At 38.2% G+C, this 17,652-nt stretch overlaps 1 protein-coding gene across 1 annotated transcript; it reads right to left on the bottom strand.

Moving 5' to 3' along the window:
* Positions 1-6,308: 6,308 nt before the first annotated feature.
* Positions 6,309-17,450, bottom strand: LOC111871693 (phosphatidylserine synthase 1). Its single transcript, XM_023864956.2, has 8 exons — positions 17,120-17,450; positions 16,737-16,995; positions 14,425-14,583; positions 14,089-14,240; positions 11,808-12,062; positions 11,249-11,471; positions 9,239-9,365; positions 6,309-7,203 (listed from the first exon to the last, which is right to left on the bottom strand). The coding sequence occupies exons 1-7, from the start codon at positions 17,287-17,289 to the stop codon at positions 9,276-9,278; spliced, it is 1,308 nt and encodes a 435-aa protein (XP_023720724.1). The 5' UTR covers positions 17,290-17,450; the 3' UTR covers positions 6,309-7,203; positions 9,239-9,275.
* Between the last annotated feature and the right edge of the window lie 202 nt (positions 17,451-17,652).

Genomic DNA, 17,652 nt, shown 5'->3' with positions numbered 1-17,652 from the left:
TTTCAGAGCNACCTACTCTCTTGAAGCTGCACTAGAAGCAGTGTTAAGCTTGTAGGGTTTGTTCTCACAATGGTGACTACAAAGAGTATTATCTTCTGGCATATAACACTGTACAGTCTGTTGAAAAGCAACTGACGTTTCAGAGGAAAATATCACCTCCATATTCATGGTCGAGTAAGCCAAGAAATATACCAGTGTGAAAGCAGGTGGCAAGCTGAGTAATTTTGGATTATATAGCAAGTAGAAGGGAAATTGAAAAGTAGACCTCAGTTCCCATTGGCTCACCGTGGGATAGAATGAAAATGCTGAGCTTTCACATGACCACCCAGTGAACCAATAGGAGACAAGAACAGGAGTTTGGAATGGCTCTGAAAAGGGGCAGTTTTGCTGGAAAAGTGGAAAAGAGAGAAGAAAGTGTAAGGGTGTGTTGGACAGGGAAGCAGTGTGTAAGGGAGAGAGGTCAAGTGAGTGAGTGAGTGAGTGAGTGAGTCAAGGCATGTGATGAGAGAGCAGAGGTAGTGGAAGGAAGCTCGGGCATCAAGGTGGAGGCTGATGATTGCTTGAAGAGGGCACATTTTGTGTGTTTATAATGGCAGTGTGCATGGACCTGCATGGCCACGCAGAGAACCCAAATATGCTGTCATGTGATGGAGGCTTCCTATGATTTTTCAAGGAGCTGATGAGAGGTTTCCATAACTTGCTCAGACAGAAGCCATCCTCCCTATTCATACTGTTGGGATTGAGCTCATTCTTAATTGCCTCCCTGATGATGCAATCCATGTATCTGGATTTGGTGGAGAGGATGGTGGTGTGCTGTATATAGATGTGGTGATTGAAGTTGATATTGTGCTCCATCACAGCTGACTTGTTGGTGCTCCTTCAACCTGGTGTCAATCAGATGGCCCACCTGCCCAATGTAGACTTGACTGCACTCACAGCAGATACTGTATACTCCTGTTGTCTCCAGTCCCAGGTCGTCCTTGACCGACCGAAAGGAACTAGATATTCTCCTAGGAAGGAAGCCTACAGACTTGATGTTGTGCCAAGACAGCACCCTGCTGGTGCAGTTGAATAGTGACCTGATATAAGACAGAAAAACGACTGAATCTGGCTTTTTGTTGGACTGGGCAACCCTTTGGGAAGGGCTGATGGCCATGTGAATCTGCAGGTCCATGTAGGTGTTCTGCCAGAAAATGTCCCTCAGGAACACCAACTCTGTACGAAGGCCATCTTGATCACACAGAGCTCTAGCGCCGTGTATCAAGTGTGGAAAGTATGGCATGCTTGTTGGATCTGGGGGTGATAAAGAGTTAGAGTTCAGGTGGAGATTGGTATTGTTAGGTATATGATATACTTTATGACCCGGACAGCCATAAGGTCTCCTGCAAATATATGTGTCAAGGAAGGGAGTGTTGCTGTCTCTTTCTGTCTCCATGGTGAACTGAATGTTCTGGTGGTCAAGGAAGTTCTTCAGCCTTTTGGGTCTCTGTGGCTAGATGCCAAAAGTTAGCAATGACCAGAAATAGCAGTGAACCCATAGCCATGCTGTCAATTTGTTCATAGCACTGGCCAGCCAAATTGAAGTATGAGGCCATCAGGACATGGTGGAAGAGCCTCAAGATATCCTCAAAATGCCGACTTAGAAGACTCATGGTCTCCATAATTAGAACCCAGGTGAAGAGTGACACACCAAAGTTGACCATTATATCCTGTGGTCTGCCACAGAGAGAACCCAATGTGTGCCCAAAGTCTGTTGAGTTCTTTATGTGTTGTGGACAGTTGCCAGTATGAGATCCCAGTATACCGGCCATGAGTTTGGTCAAGCTCTTAGTGGGGGACCCAGTGGTGCTGACAATAGGCCTCAAGGAAGCTCCTTGCTTATGGATATTTGGCAACCCATACAGTCTTGAGGGCCTTGAACAAAACAGCGTGTTAATAGCAGCTGAGGTCTACTCTTCCATTTCTTTCCTGCTTCCTACATAATCCAAAATTTCTAGCCAGGCATCTACTCAATTTGCCACCTGCTTTCAAGCTGGTATGTAGGTAAGTCAATAAGTAAGTTACAAATGGATATAGAACTTAAATAAGAGTACTGATTTGAAAAATGCTTTTATTTCTCAACATAATCTCCCTGTACACTGAGATATTTCTCCCATCGTTTCACAAGCCCCTGAAAACCAGCAGCATAAAATTCTTTGGGCTGCTCTCAGAACCAGGTGGTGACTTCCATTTCTACAGTATTATCGGGAAAATGTTCAGCTGAAAGATGATGTTTAAGAGGGCCGAACAAATGGAAGTCGCTTGGAGTAAGGTCGGGGCTATACGGACAATGCTCAAGGACTTCCCATTTGAAATTTTGCAGCGTCTCATTTGTCTTCTTGGTAGTATGGGGACGCATGTTGTCATGCAAGAGCAACACGCCTGGTTCCGACAGCAGTCCAAAGAATTTTATGCTACTGGTTTTCAGGGCCTTGTGAAATGATGGGACAAGTGCCTCAATGTGCAGGGAGATTATGTTGAGAAATAAAAGCATTTTTCAAATCAGCACTCTTATTTAAGTTCTATATCCATTTGTAACTTACTTATTGACTTACCCACATATCTTGGTCGGCTTATTCAACCCTGAATATTGAAGCATTATGTTCCTCCGAAACATTGGTTGACTTTCAATGGACTACATGGCAATATATCCCACAGGATATTACTCTTCGTGGTAATCCTCTCACCACTGAGAACACTAATAAAAATCAAATCAGTAACAAATTGTAACATGTTCTTTTCTTTCATATACAGGGTGTTTCACGACTTTAGGGCATAACTACAGGAGGTGATTTCCTAGGTCTTTGTGATCAAAAAAGTTAATATAAATATGTGTCTGATTTTGGATGGTTATGGAGCTATGACCGTTTTTTCATTCCCATGCACACCCTCTTGTGAACCACGTCTATCATATGGTAGGTCGCTATTTTTAGCCAGCTACAGACAGAGCATTCTCATTATCTCGACACTTGAGAGGTACCTAAGGCATGTTGGGTTGGTATGTCCAGCTGAAGCTGCTACGTGCTACCTGCGCGGTTCACAACTGAGCAGCAGCCTGTGTTGCGGCTGGCGGTGGCATTTTCGAAAATCAGCTTTAAGCACCAATAAATTCAAATTAAAGGTAATTTCACAAAGTTAACTTTAAATGTATCATGTATTATGCTGGTTTATTATTTTGTTCCATTTATTGTCAGTAATCGTTACCTTCTATTCTGAGTTTAAAATGGTCATAACTCTGTAACCGTCCAAAATCGGACACATGTTTATGTGAACTTTTTTGATCACAAAGACCTAGGAAATCACCTCCTGCAGTTATGCCCTAAAGTCGTGAAACACCCTGTATACATATATACACATCCAGTAATGAACTATTCACATATATGGTATACAATATACCTTCTCAGTTGTACCATAATTTTATTCACCTCTGATGTCACGTGAAATTGTAAAGTTCAAGTTGTTTTTATTTGACTGGCACTCAGACTTTCATTTGGGATGCTAGTAGTAGAATATTAAAAGACTGACAAACTTCATGTGGAATGTAGACCAGTATTTATGATATAACACGAAGGGAGGATATTTTATTGAACCTCATATGCTGGAGAACTGCATGTGTCAATAAGCATTCTCCAGATGAGAACTCTAAAGCATTCCACTATATTTTATAAAAGAATGCGACATGATATATGATATTCTTTAGTACTGAACATTTTCATATTGAATTCTCTCTATCGTTTCATGGAATTTAAAAAATTCTTTTCTACAGAGGGAGTTGTGTTACTTTGAGGGAAGTGCATGTCCAATTAGACAGGAGAAATTGACCACTGTATACTTTTTGTAAACTTTATTGAACAGACAATATCTTAAACAAACGTGTAACACATAAATATAACTACATTGCAAACTAATTAGTATATTTATGAATAGGGATGAGCCAAAACTGGAAATATCTTAATATAATAATATCTATTCAAATAATATGAATTATTTTTTCTTCACAGTGGAACCCCAATTTAAAGTTCAGTTTCTGTGTTCCCATGTTAGTAAATAATCTCTCTGTTAATTACCTCCAATCAAGACTTAATTCAGCTTTATTTTCAAATCTCCTTCTCACAAAAGAAACCTCAATTGGGGGTTTCACTGTATTACTGTTAGCAAAACATACGCAACAAACAAGGCACTTTTCAAGTAAAATTAAAGTACTTTTGGTCATATTTATTACAATCAACTAGAGATGAGAAACTATGACTTTAAAACTGACCTACTTCATCACATTCTATGAAGCCTCATACTTCCCATTCTGCTTCTGGATACAAATGTTAAAACATTGCACATTGTCATAATACCCAAACAATTAAATGAAAATGATACAAGAGTATGTATCATGCTTAATTCCTGTCCTTCCTGTCAGGAGACCTCAGTAATCTGGAATGATTTTACTTCATTAGTTGTACTTTACAACATTAAATTAGGGTATATAAGATTGATATTTTCATGGCAGTGAAGATTCATATTATGATCTTATGAGTTAATGACATCATATAATCTGGTATTAAATTAAATGATGGATCAAACGCTCTGGCTTAAAAGCCATGAGACAACTTGCTGAAGACCACATTTTTCAGTTTCCTTTCTTCAACCTCTGAAATTCTTCATATAAATATGTGATTCAGAAGAAGAGGGGTTACCCCACCTCAACTTACAAGATTTTCCTTTTAACTAGAAGTCTTGTATCTCACACCAAAGCATTATAATTGATACCAGGTATTATACAACAGAGTATTATCTGACAGTTTGGCAGGTAGCATGAACTGAGATGAGTTTCCATCTTTAATTGCAGTTCAGATGTGCTAATAACTAAAAAAAATTATTGTTGTAAATGGTAAACACAACATCCATAAATAATTTCCAGACACCTAGCAGGATGACTGTTTTAGTACATTATCATATACAATAATTTAACAGAAAATTACATTCATTTCAAATGTCAACATTCTTGCATTACATATGCAAATTTTTGCACTGAACTTTTGATCCTTCTTAAATAGATCTTTTATCCATTCTTAATGCACATGCTAATATTACTACATCACAGTGCAACAGCAGATCTTAAAGTGGTGTTAAAGATTCAGTTTTCTTCATGTTATTGAACATATGACTAGATTTGAGCAGTTTCTTACAGTATCTGCAGTTCTTTCATCAAGTAACTAATGGCACTTCTTGACATATCTCCTTCCCTATTAGACTTGATTATGAACTCTCTTAATAAGTTATCACAATACAATATTTACAGAAAATGACAAATTGTAATTCCTATTCAAGGATATTGCTGTTACAGAATAGAAAAGGTTTTTACTGAAGTACAGTATCGACTTAAATGGATGTATGACATGTCAACATTACAGTGCACATGGAGTAATAAGACATTAACATAGCTATTGAAGTGGTAGTGTGAAGCCTTAATACTGCTGCAGTAAATGAAAAAATGAAAAATTTTAGCTTACTGACAATGAAATTGTATTTATTTACCATATTTAATTCAGGTCTGTAAAATGTATTTTTCTCATTGTGTTGAGAATGATGGAAAAATGTTTCACTCGCAAGAATAAAACCTAATCCTGCAATCTAAAGTTGTAATTCAAGTCTATTTATAATGACACATAATGTGTGAACAGAACTGACAGGTTATGGCACATAAGTGATATATATACCTGAAACTTAAAGCCTGTAATTTATTTTCAAAAATATATTAAAGCAAGGATCCTATAAAATATTTCACAGGTTATTCCTGCCTTCTCTAGTTCACTTATCATCAATCCAAGATCAGAATTTGACTGCACATTTGTTGCATGTGCAAACTTTGAATAGAAAAACAACAGTAAGTGGAACAACAANTACACACCTGATGATGGCCATTTAGGGCCGAAACATGTAGTGTGGAGGAGGAAAAAGAAGTAAAAACTACAATAAAATTGTTGCACTTAAGACGGTATTTGTCCATATACACTACACCATGATGGCGNAAGTTTCTGCCTATATTTTTATTGGAGGGTAAAAAGGTAAAGTGGTCCCTGTGCTTAACTAATTAAGCACTACACCATGATGGCATGTGGGGGAATGAATGTATATATCCACATATTTTTTACCTTAGCACTAGCTGCAGGTGAGTGGTCAATTTCATGCCCTGGCCACTTTACCCCCAATGAAAGAGCCCCCGGTACCCACTGGATAGGAGGTCTGGACAATGTGGAGAAGAGAAAATCTTGACTCTACTGGGACTCAAGCTCCAACCCTTCAGTTGTCCAGCCCATAGCCAGTCGCTATACTGACTACGCTATTCCGGCACCCTTTATTGGAGAGTGGGGGGTTAATTTAAAAATTGCTTACTGTTTAGCCAGTGGAACAGTTTTACATAACATGAAACACAATATTCTGTAACTTTTGTCACTATATACACATGGATGCTACTGTACTCAGAATTGCATTCACAATGCAACACTAAAATCTTATTCATTAAAATGCAGTCTAAACAGAGTACACAAACAACTTTTCATATTTTAAATAAAACACTTAAATAAACTAGATACAATTTTATAGAAATCACAAAAGACATTTGTACCCACAAGAGGCTCCCATTCACTTACGGGCAAAATACTATGACGACAAAGCAACAATATTAATGTTATCACACGACATACAGCTGCTGTGGCAAATCATGACATGAGATACATGGATGGATGTCTTTTAGGAAATATGAGTATTATGACAGGATACTTAAATTCAAATAATCACATTCCTCTCCTTATATGGCATCTGTCACCATTGGCAACTAGAAACAAAAATCTTGCATCTCTTGGAACTCTAGCTATGAAATATATCTGATTTCCTGTAAGGACTAATAGTGCTAATATTTTGCATATTATTTAATTAATCTGAAAAGTTCCTCCATAACATGCATCTGTACTGGCCTCTTTAGGAGTATCACAGATGACAGGTGTACAGCTTGGGGCAAACACCCGATCACAGCTTCATGACGTATGACTTTGCTATCTCAGAACTAAATGTAAGCTCTAGCTTGTTAGAATGACTCAGCACCACCATTGTGAAATGTCACACTCCTCTTCTTAATGTCCTCAGACTCTGGCATATTACCATGCATGGAACCTGAAGAACACAAATTTTCTACTGACATGTCCAGTGAACCTAACACATCTAGTTCACACAAAATTCTAACATATGGTACAATGGGCTCTTATTTATGATCTGTACATAAGTGAGGCAGAATAATCAACTAGAGAATGTAAAGGTAAAGTTGTCCCTATGCTTAACTAATTAAGCACCATGTCATGAAGGCATATGGGGGGGTGGATGTATAGACCCATGTTTTCTTGAGCTCAGCACTAGTTTGAGGTTAGTGGTCAGCTTCACGCCTCGGCCGCTTTACCACTGGGGAAAGAGGCCCTGGTACCCATTTGATAGGAGGCTGGGTGGGCCCCAAAGCTGGTCTGCATGACATGGAGAAGCAACAATTTTTGCCCCCACCAGGACTCTAAATCTGACCCCTCGTCATCCAGCCCATAGTCAGTTGCTATATTGACTGAGCTATCCTGGCTCTCAACTAGAGAATGTACTGATGTTATATTTAGGAATAACATAATCTTGATTATAATTTATATTTCTGAAAATGATGATTCAATAACAGTGCCAGCATTAAAGTTACAATGTAAATGATGAGTGTTAAACTAGCACTACAAACACAACATTTTATATATAAATCTTGTCTCACATTTTTGCATTATAGAAGAAAATCAAAGGCCTTGTATTTCAAATGTTGAAATTACTATCTATAACTCATCACGAGGAAAGTTTGCTGCAGTATATATAGTGAAATGACAAGTTATGCCATTTTTTTTTGGTCCTGTTGTTTTTCNTTTCCCACTCTAATGCATATCTCATGGCAAAAGACCCTTGTGGAAGAATACAATTTCCTACAAGACACTTTCCTCAGGTAATTATGTTTTTTTTCTATTGGCTGTTATGTAAAAAACATTCGATCATAAATTGTGGTAGGTAAAGGTAACGGGTTTCATCATTTCCAATGTGGGCTTTATGCAATGACAGACAACTAACTGAATGCCCATTTAACAGTTGCTTTGACAAACGAGAGTCATTTGTACTAGAATTATCATGCCCAATAAATCTGTCAACTATTAAAACCGGAAGACATCCTCCATACAATGTTCATATTAAACTGCTCTATAGACATTGCTGCCTACTCATGACTCAAGGGGTGGTTTAACACATCCCTGTACCAGGCCATGAAGGCCCATAGGGTTATGAGCCATTGAGGGTCCCACATTATCTAGATAATCGGCTCAAAGATGGCGGTAAGGTTGTCAGCCTTATGTGCCAGCCACACTTTACTCCCCAGGAAAATTATTTAATTAGTTCCTGGTACTCATTTCTGTTAGAGGCTGAGTGAACCCCAGGGCCATAGTGCAGCTGGAAGGATTAGGTCAACTGAAAAAAATCCAATGACCTCATCGGGACTTGAACCCACAACCTAACAGCTTGTAGCATAGCCCCTCAACTAACTACGCTACTGCATGCCCCCGCTCTAATACATAATTACTGTTATACTGTACTTGCACTTTTTCTTTGTAATTAAATGGCAGTAAGTAGGTGTAAAATATAATCTACTGTATTATAATGTTGACTATTATTTCAGTGTTCTTAAAACCATACACAAAGTGCATTTCCAAATATTAATCCAAAAGGATTTCTATCTCATGCAACACAAGGGAACTAATATCAGTTACAAACATCAGAATCCACAGCAGACATGGAAATTTGCTGTTCTCTCTTCCTCCTCTCAAATTCATATGATTTAACATCTTATTAAGAGTATGATGGAATAAAATAAAAATTTGGGAAATTAAGGATGTCATACTCATTTTTTCTTGTAGGAATCTACCATAATGCACGTTTTCTGAAACAAGATCCTTACAATTCATTTCAATGTCAATGCTCAAATTTTTACAGTGTTTGGGCATATTACCTAAATAATTTTAAAAGGAAATTCTATTTTCATTCCTTTATGAAATTCCTGGTATTTCTAACTTGTTATAGATGATTTTATAGGTCTTACTGCTTTATTTGAATGGGTTTCCCTCATCCACTAACTTTTCATTATCCATACCTATTTCCTCAGAATTATGAAGTGATTCTGTTTCTTGTTATTTATGACACAGCTCTGTTCCTTGTTCCTCAATGCCTGTGTCAGGAGATTTGCAAGGGGATGATTCCCGTGACATGTCATCCTCATTCTGAAAATAAATCATCCGTACTGTGTTCTCTTGTAGCTACAAAGGACCAGTTGGAAGGATAACAGCTTCATGTTTCTAATGGTAGATATGTGTCTGGTGGGTGAAGGAACTGAAGTACACCATGCAAATATACAGAGTGATTCTAAATTATTGTCAGGGTTTCCATGGCCTATAAACAAAAACCTCAATAATTATTTTGAATCATCCTGTACATCAATTCAAATTAACTGCAAGTCCCATTACTTGGTAGAATTATTTGTAACTGGGAATTGTGTTAATTCTACTATAATGACAAACAGAAACCATATACGTGTCATTACACAAACTTTCACAAGTATTTTTCCAAGTTTCTAAACTATTATGCAATAATACTGATTTCCTGCAGCATATGGCACCTTAAGCATACATTGCAGCGTAGTTGGTTGAGGGGCCGTGCTACAAGCCAGAAGTTCATGGGTTCAAATCCCTATGCCATTGGATTTTTCAACTGACTACTCCTTCCAGCCGCACTATAGCCCTGGGGTCGACTCAGTCTCTAACAGAAATGAGTACCAGGAATCTTCCTGGGGGTAAAGACTGGCCGGTGCATAAGGCTGACAACCTCACTGCCATCTCTGAGCCGTCTGTCTAGAAAATGTGAAAGCCTCGGCGTCTCACAACCCCATGGGCATTCACAGCTTGTTAAAGGGATAGCTTTACCTTTTTATGGGGCCTTATGCATGTTATCTCAGTACATATTTATTTTTACCGAATGATCCCAGAAACGAACAGTGTAAGACATAGGATGTACTGATAACAATTGATTAAGATGATGATTTCAAAGAGCAAAGTTCTATTTTTGCATTTATCAGGCTCTAATTCTTGGACAGATGCCACTATTCCAGTCTAATGAGATCATATTATTAGCATGAAACATGGGAAGGAGGTAGGGAGCTTGTAATGTTTTGCAGTACACAGAAACTTTATTGGGATTAACTCAACAAGTCAGACTAATCCAAGGTTATGCAGTTTTAAAACCAATTTACATCCTTGTTCCTTCTCATTCTTTAAGTGCATTAAGGGTGACAAGCTTACTTCTATCTACTAATTCAGGTCTCCATTTACATCTGCAGCAATGAATATCACACAATTCTCTCTCCTATTTAAATGTGTAAACATTAAAAGAAAAAATAAAATTTTGCCCAGTCCAAAGTAATTTATGAGGAAGATATACAGTAGTCCAAATTAACTCAAATGGGAGTATTCATGAATATTTGACCATACATGAAGATAATAGAATATTAATGAGTGAAGAGATCGATATTCTTTGCATGTCATTTAACTATACTGTATCAACGGCAATGGTTATTTACCATAAAATGGTATGAAAATTACATTTGGCAAACTTGAAGGAAGCAGATGTAGTCCATTATAAGGTACTATCTTGACATTTGCCTGGAGGGATTTAGGAAAAACAATGAAAAACCTCAATCAGTCAGTATCTTGGCCTAGATTCGAACCAGGTACTTCCAAATACAAGAAACACTAGCACTTGAGTCGACTTGCTTCATTTGCTCAATGGAATATATATTCATAATAAATAACATATAAATAAGCAAGTCCATTATTTCATTAGTTTACAGCCACTTTTGGTAATGCAACAGAAATATATATTCAGAAGAGTTGGGTAACTTTTTTGGTCAATGGAAATATGGAGACATAACATAGTCATAATAAAGTAATTTTATTTCACTGGTTAAATTTAAGAAAAACAAGGGCAAAGAATCATTGCTTGCACTTCATATTTGTTCCTTTTAACACTACATTCTTAAGACTTTAAAATGTGCAGTGTCAGTACTCAATGTGATGATAAATACTGGGAGTAAGAGGAAAGTTCAACATACCTGGAAGTACTTATGCCAGAGTACACATCCATAGACACACAGAACAGACAGCAGCAGCTGTAGTAGTAGCCAGATTATAATATTGATGGCCTGTGTTCTCTCAAACAGTTCTTTGCCATTCTTTATGCAAAGGAGCGCCTCTGTGACCATGATGGCTCCATATACCCAGCATTGTGTCCCCACTCGCTTGCACTGAGTGTCTGTCACATAGCTGTAGTACTGCCTGTAAGTATTAAGTCATGTTGCATCTCTATCACATTTTATAACAAATCAGTGCCTCACTACCATGTGCAATACTGCCCTTAGCATTGGTTAAACTATAATTACATCATACTGTATCTTAAGACAGAAAGACCCATTGGTCAAAATAATCAACAAAGGCCAGTCAGTGAATGGAAAACATCAACTTAAACGAGTAAAATAAAATGGAAGAAAAATACTTTGAGATGAGGTAATGGCTCATGCACAATTAGGAGAATGTAAGGGATGTCATTACATTCCCGCAGTTCTGGAAAGAAGCTGGAACTATGTTGATGGCAGTGTTATAGTCTAGACTTACCTCACTGACGGAGCTACAATGACACCAATAAGAATGAGTCTTGCCACAACAAGAGGATGGGAAGGTGGCATCTCAAAGATATGCTTCAAGAAGAAAGTGTTGAGCTCAGACACTTGCCAGAAGATGACCATTTGGCACAGTGCAAAGAATCGCATATATGTGCATGTTGGGTCAAGCCAACGTATATGCGTCCAACTCCCTGGAGTAAACTGTAGCACTGCTCGCTTTATCTTGCCTGATGTTGAGTGGATGTCCCTATGATCATGTTCATTTCAATATTGCAAGTAACAGAACTGTAGTCCTAATGAAACAAACACTGATTAGAAGTACAATATACTGCACCACTGACTGTGGGATGTATCATATTTAAATGTGATAGAACTTCATGCTGCTCCATTACTTCATGTATCCTAAATCTTTGCAGCATTCCCTAAGTATGAAACATTCTACAATTACAACATTAATAAATGAGTACCTAGATTACACTAGGTGACAGCTATAATGCTTTAAATTTGTATTAGAGAGGCACTCCACCTGAACCTCAGCTAGGGAACTAGATATCATGACAGGTTTTTCATGATTTTCCTCAGTCCATCCAGACAAATGCCTGGATAGTACCTTGACTGGGCCATGAGCATTTCCTTCCAAATAAACATTTGATAATCCCACCATCTGAAGCTATACGAAATGCTGTTAAATAGGCATGTTTTGTATTTATACATTTATTTATTTATCTGCAGTTTTGTTAGTGACACTGTCAATACTGTCTGTCTCCAGAATCTCTGAGGACACATTATACCTGAGTAGAAAACTATACAGAAGAAAATTCCTGTCTGCTGAGATCTCCAGGAAGGCAATTCAGGTTCCCATCATAAGTTGAAAGTAGAACCTTTCTAATGATATAATAAGATACATCACTCTCTGATAATAATAGAATCTCAAAGATGTTTTAGACAAATTATTACACACTCAAGAGTAGTGGTAAGTGCTCCTGCACTGTTTTAAAATATTCTTCGAAAGACAATTTTACATATGTTTATAAATGCTCACAAGGTTCTCTTACTGAAAATATTAACCTAGCATATAATTATTATTTTTAAACTTAATTCTGTAGAATTTATTTCCTGCATTATTAGCCCATACAAAATTTTAGCATTTAAGGTTTTGGAATTAATTTACGCTGTGGTAATATATATGAGAACATCAGTTCTTATGCATCAGTATGTTAACTTCAAATGAGTATTGTAGTACTTGTAGGGAGGGTATTTTTTTTTAATTCGCTTAGTGGGGGGGTGGAGTCCAACTGGGTCCACTCGGCCATTGATTGGCCTATTGTAGCCTGCCCCAGGTCATTATGATGATGGAGAATTTGGTGGAATGAAGATTGGCAAGGGAACCGAAGTACTCGGAGAAAACCCGCCCCAGGACCACTTTGTTCACCACAAATCCCACTTGACTAGGCCCCAAGATCGAACTCAGGCCGCCACGGTGGGAAGCCAATGACTAACCGCTTGAGCTATGGAAGGGCCTGTGCATTAATTTAAGAGGAATTTATCAAAATCAAAGTGATCAATTTCTGATCAATATAACAATATATGAGTGCAAATTTTTCCATCAAAAATGGGGGAAGGCAGCATGTCAGTTTGGTGAAACCCAAGGGGAAGGGGTTCATCATGTCAATAAGTTTGGCAGCCATTGTTTTAGGGCAGTGCCCCCCGGAGGGCAGTGCGATTACCCAAAGGGCCCTAAGAGGCAAGGGGGAGGCAGGGAGCCCCTGCAAACATGTTCACTTATTTATGGCTGAAGTGGCTTTAGACCAGACACTGGGAAACTGGTATCACCTCATCAAGCCCATCCATGTCTCTAAAACTTCACTAACAGTGAAGTAGTTACTAAATGCGGTATCTTATTTTATTGTCATTATCTTCCTTAATGGTTTGTGCAAAATCCTATTCTGAAGAATGGTTTTATAGGATAGTGTAGGGGCACTAGGGATGAGTTTATGAAGCCAAGGGGGCAGTGGCCTGAAATAGTTTGAGAACCAGTTTTAGAGGAACCTGTTGCCTCCATTCAGCATTCAAGAGCAGCAGGTTCCTCTGAGATGTTGGTACCTGTTTAACAAAACAAAAGCATCACATCCCAGAAGAAAGTACTGTTTATAGTCACTGCTGCAAGGCCTTGAAATCTCACATTTATAATATCATTCACTTTAAAATTAAGAAGCATCCTTTCAAAAATGCTTCCATTAAGTACAGAGATACATTAAGGGGGGAGAATTTACCTGATGCTAACCCACTTGTACTCCCTCATTTCAAGGCATTTGCATATCTGAAGACCAACCCAAATGCCCAGTCCATTGCAAACCAGTACATCCAGAATGAGTGCATCCCACCAACATTCAATAAAATTTGGTAATAGGTGAGCAAATGCAATCTGTAACACGATAATGATACAAATTTGTACACTTGTACATATCAGTCACATTTACATGCAAATTACATGACTGTCTGACATTCAACAGATTCAAATTACTGAATTATACATATGTAAATGCAAAGATAATATAAAACCAAGAATTTCTAAACTCAACAGATGGTAATGATAGAGTTCTGCTAACCTCTGTGAATTCCCACATAACACTTATGGCCCATAATATGCCAAAATGTCGAACTAATATAGCCTTAAACATCCAGCCCAGAAAGTGTCCCCAGGCAAATGCATCCAGATGACTCCAGACTCTTTCAATAGTAATATCTGAGCAGTTCACACCATATTCCTGCAAGAGATGATTTAATCTGTGCTTATACTTGGAACAAGGAAAATGTAATATAAGACATATTTCACTCTGATACCCTGTAAAATATCTGTGCCATTACTTGAACACACTGAGACAAAAAATTTTCTATAAAAATTGTAAATAATCACTCACACAATTTACAGCATCAACAATGTTTCCAGCTCATAGGGTAAGTTCAGTATAAGTTAAGCTCCTTTTCCATGAGTGTTTATTTTGCACCACTTTTTTTGGTGTTTCTTAGTGAACCATTGATCAATCATGTGGCTGCATGGAAAAACCTCCATTTAAATCTATGGTTTTCTAAGACATGCCACAGACACCTTTGGAAAAGGAGCTGTAGAACTCAATCATGACAAATTAATCTATATTATATGTGGTAGTAATGGTATGTCAGCATTCAGTTACTCAGCAAGAATTATAGAATGTAGGCAGAATGTATTGTCATATTTAACCGTGGTAAATGAATCAAAAGCTGGGACTGCTCACATTGTAAGGCGACTTGCTATGGACCTGACTACCTGATTCATTTCTCAACAGGGATACGTTTTCTTTCCTCTTCATCTAGACATGTTCTGGGGCCCTGCTCAGCATCCTATCCGATAGGTAAGAGCGTGAAAGTTATCCCTAACCTGTAGTTAGTATTCATGTTAAGAATGTGTAGAGCTTTCCTTCCACTACCCCATACATTTTCATAGCATGGTGATTACAGACAGAGACAATTTACTGTCACTATGTCAACAGTTACAGCAATGTTTCAATACCACCTACCAAACTGTATGCAGGATCTACAGTGTACTTCGTTTTGTCAGAGCATACTTCCAAAATGTTATATTTTATGCTCATTTCTGTTCAGAAACCACAAATGTTAATATATTCTATTTTGAAACTACTTTAAATAATAATGTACATATCTAACATTAAGCAGCCTCCGTAGGCTAGAGGTAACGTTCCCACCTCATGACTCGTAGTACGTGGGTTCAAATACCCGGCGGAAGTCGTCTNCAGTAGGATATAGAGACTGGTAGAAATCATAGAGGGAAGCACAATGGACCAATACAGGTCTCAGTGCATGGGGAAACCCACCCTCTCCAATAACTAACTATCTAACATTAAGCCAACATACAGAAATCTTAAGAACTGCCTATGAGATCGTTAATATTTTTCTATAAAACCATTTATTTTCCTCAAGTAACTGTTTGAAAGCTGGATCACTATCCAGCCAGTCCATTGGCACACGTTGCATGGACATACAGCAAACACACGTCACACCGCTACCTACTGTTGTGTGACATCACCACAGATATGGAAAACACAGCTGCCCCTATTGTTGCGTGTTGGACTGTGTTTACAGGGCTACTGCCCGGCAACACATTGATCAAATCCGTTACAGTATGTTGTTACTACTACTATAGCAGAGAAGCTGTGATGTTTGCTTAAGGATTCTGCATACAATAATGTTCAGGACTCCAGAAAGATGGTCACCTGTTTGCCACAGGTGACTTAATGGAGGCCATTGCCAAGTATAGGAAGCATAGCCTACTGCTATCTACAAGAAGTTGAGGCCGCGCCATAGCTCAAGCGGTTAGTCGCTGGCTTCCCACCGTGGTGGCCCGGGTTTGATCCCGGGGTCTGGTCAAGTGGGATTTGTGGTGGACAAAGTGGTGCTGGGGCTGGTTTTCTCAGAGTACTTTGGATTCACCTGCCAATCTTCATTCTACCAATTGCTCCACAATCACCCTCATCTATCATCTGGGGCTGGTACAATAGGCCAGAAGTGGCCGCAGTACAAGGGACTTAGTCCCACCCCACTACCAATAAAAAAAATAAAACAAGTTAGGTTATACCTTGAGCTGCGAGCCGTATAGAAGATATGGTGATCTTGGTTCCCACTGTATGTTGAAAACAGAATCTGGTATCTTTCTAATGATGATATAATTGTCTATGCCACTATTTACTGATGCTGCAACCTCAAAGTTTTAGACACACTATTGAGTGTACTTTCTTAAGTAGCTAGTGGACCGAAACTGCATTTATGGAGTAGTGCTCATACTTACTATGAAATATTGGAATTTTTCTATTTTAGTTCAGAAGTATAGTATTAATTTATACAGTCATCTTTATCAATGATATACCTTGTCCATATCAATGTGGAAATCCTTTAGAGATGGGTCAATCCATACCATAATTCCATTTACTGTTTTATAACTTTGAAATAAGAGGAAAAGCAGCCCAAGAAGATACAGAACACTCATTCCAAATACTATCCGCCAAACTGCTGGGTGGGGCCTTGTAAATGGCCCATTTGGAAAAGCTAGGACTGATATTATCAAGAAGAAAAAAATAACACAACATATTCCGGCCCATATGTTGTCTTGAACATCACCTTCATGTCTGGAACATGAAAACCAATTCTAAGACAAAGTGGCTAAAGGTACAGATTTTATTGTAAACCGTAAGTTTAGATAACCAACTGCATCAAAAACAGTATTCATAAAATATTAAGTCTTTAATTAACCTTGTAAACGCGGAATAAATCACTGCACCTATTGAAACGGCTAATAATGTTATTGTATGAGGTCTATAGAACAATTCTATGGATATGTCGTCTACTGGTCGTTCATTAATAGAGTAAAAACTGTCCGATGTTTTGCAGTTTGTTTTTATTGAGGTTGGGCGATTTTCCATTGCTAACTAATGCAGTTTATAAGCAATGATCACACATGCTCGTATCACCTCCTCCGACTCACGCCTCTACCCTTTCGGTCTGCATAGAAGTAAACACAACCGGTCACAATTCGCACAATTCTAACACACTCTTCATTTGTACAAGTTCTCACAGCAGCGCTAACAACACACCATCAGGTACACCAACAGAATCAAATAAGGCACGGAGAAGTGATAACGTATATGTATCGTTATCCCTTGAAATTTGGAAGTGCACACAACATATTTTATGCAGATAAGGATACTACTGAATTTTGCTTATTGAATATGCCATAGCATAGGGTAATGGTGCAATAACTTGCTTGCGTGGAATGTTGCAATGCA

This window comes from Cryptotermes secundus, unplaced genomic scaffold, assembly GCF_002891405.2.
Source record: "Cryptotermes secundus unplaced genomic scaffold, Csec_1.0 scaffold262, whole genome shotgun sequence".
NCBI lineage: Eukaryota > Metazoa > Arthropoda > Insecta > Blattodea > Kalotermitidae > Cryptotermes > Cryptotermes secundus.
This window is presented reverse-complemented; position numbering and strand designations above follow the sequence as displayed.

Excerpts from the sequence above, each read along its gene's own strand:
- LOC111871693 (XM_023864956.2), bottom strand. The coding sequence starts at position 17,289 with ATGGAAAATCGCCCAACCTCAATAAAAACAAACTGCAAAACATCGGAC. Across the intron at positions 14,584-16,736 it reads TCCACATTGATATGGACAAG|GAATATGGTGTGAACTGCTC; the intron begins GTATATCATTGA and ends CATCTCTTGCAG. Across the intron at positions 12,063-14,088 it reads TACAAGTGGGTTAGCATCAG|GGACATCCACTCAACATCAG; the intron begins GTAAATTCTCCC and ends ACATGATCATAG.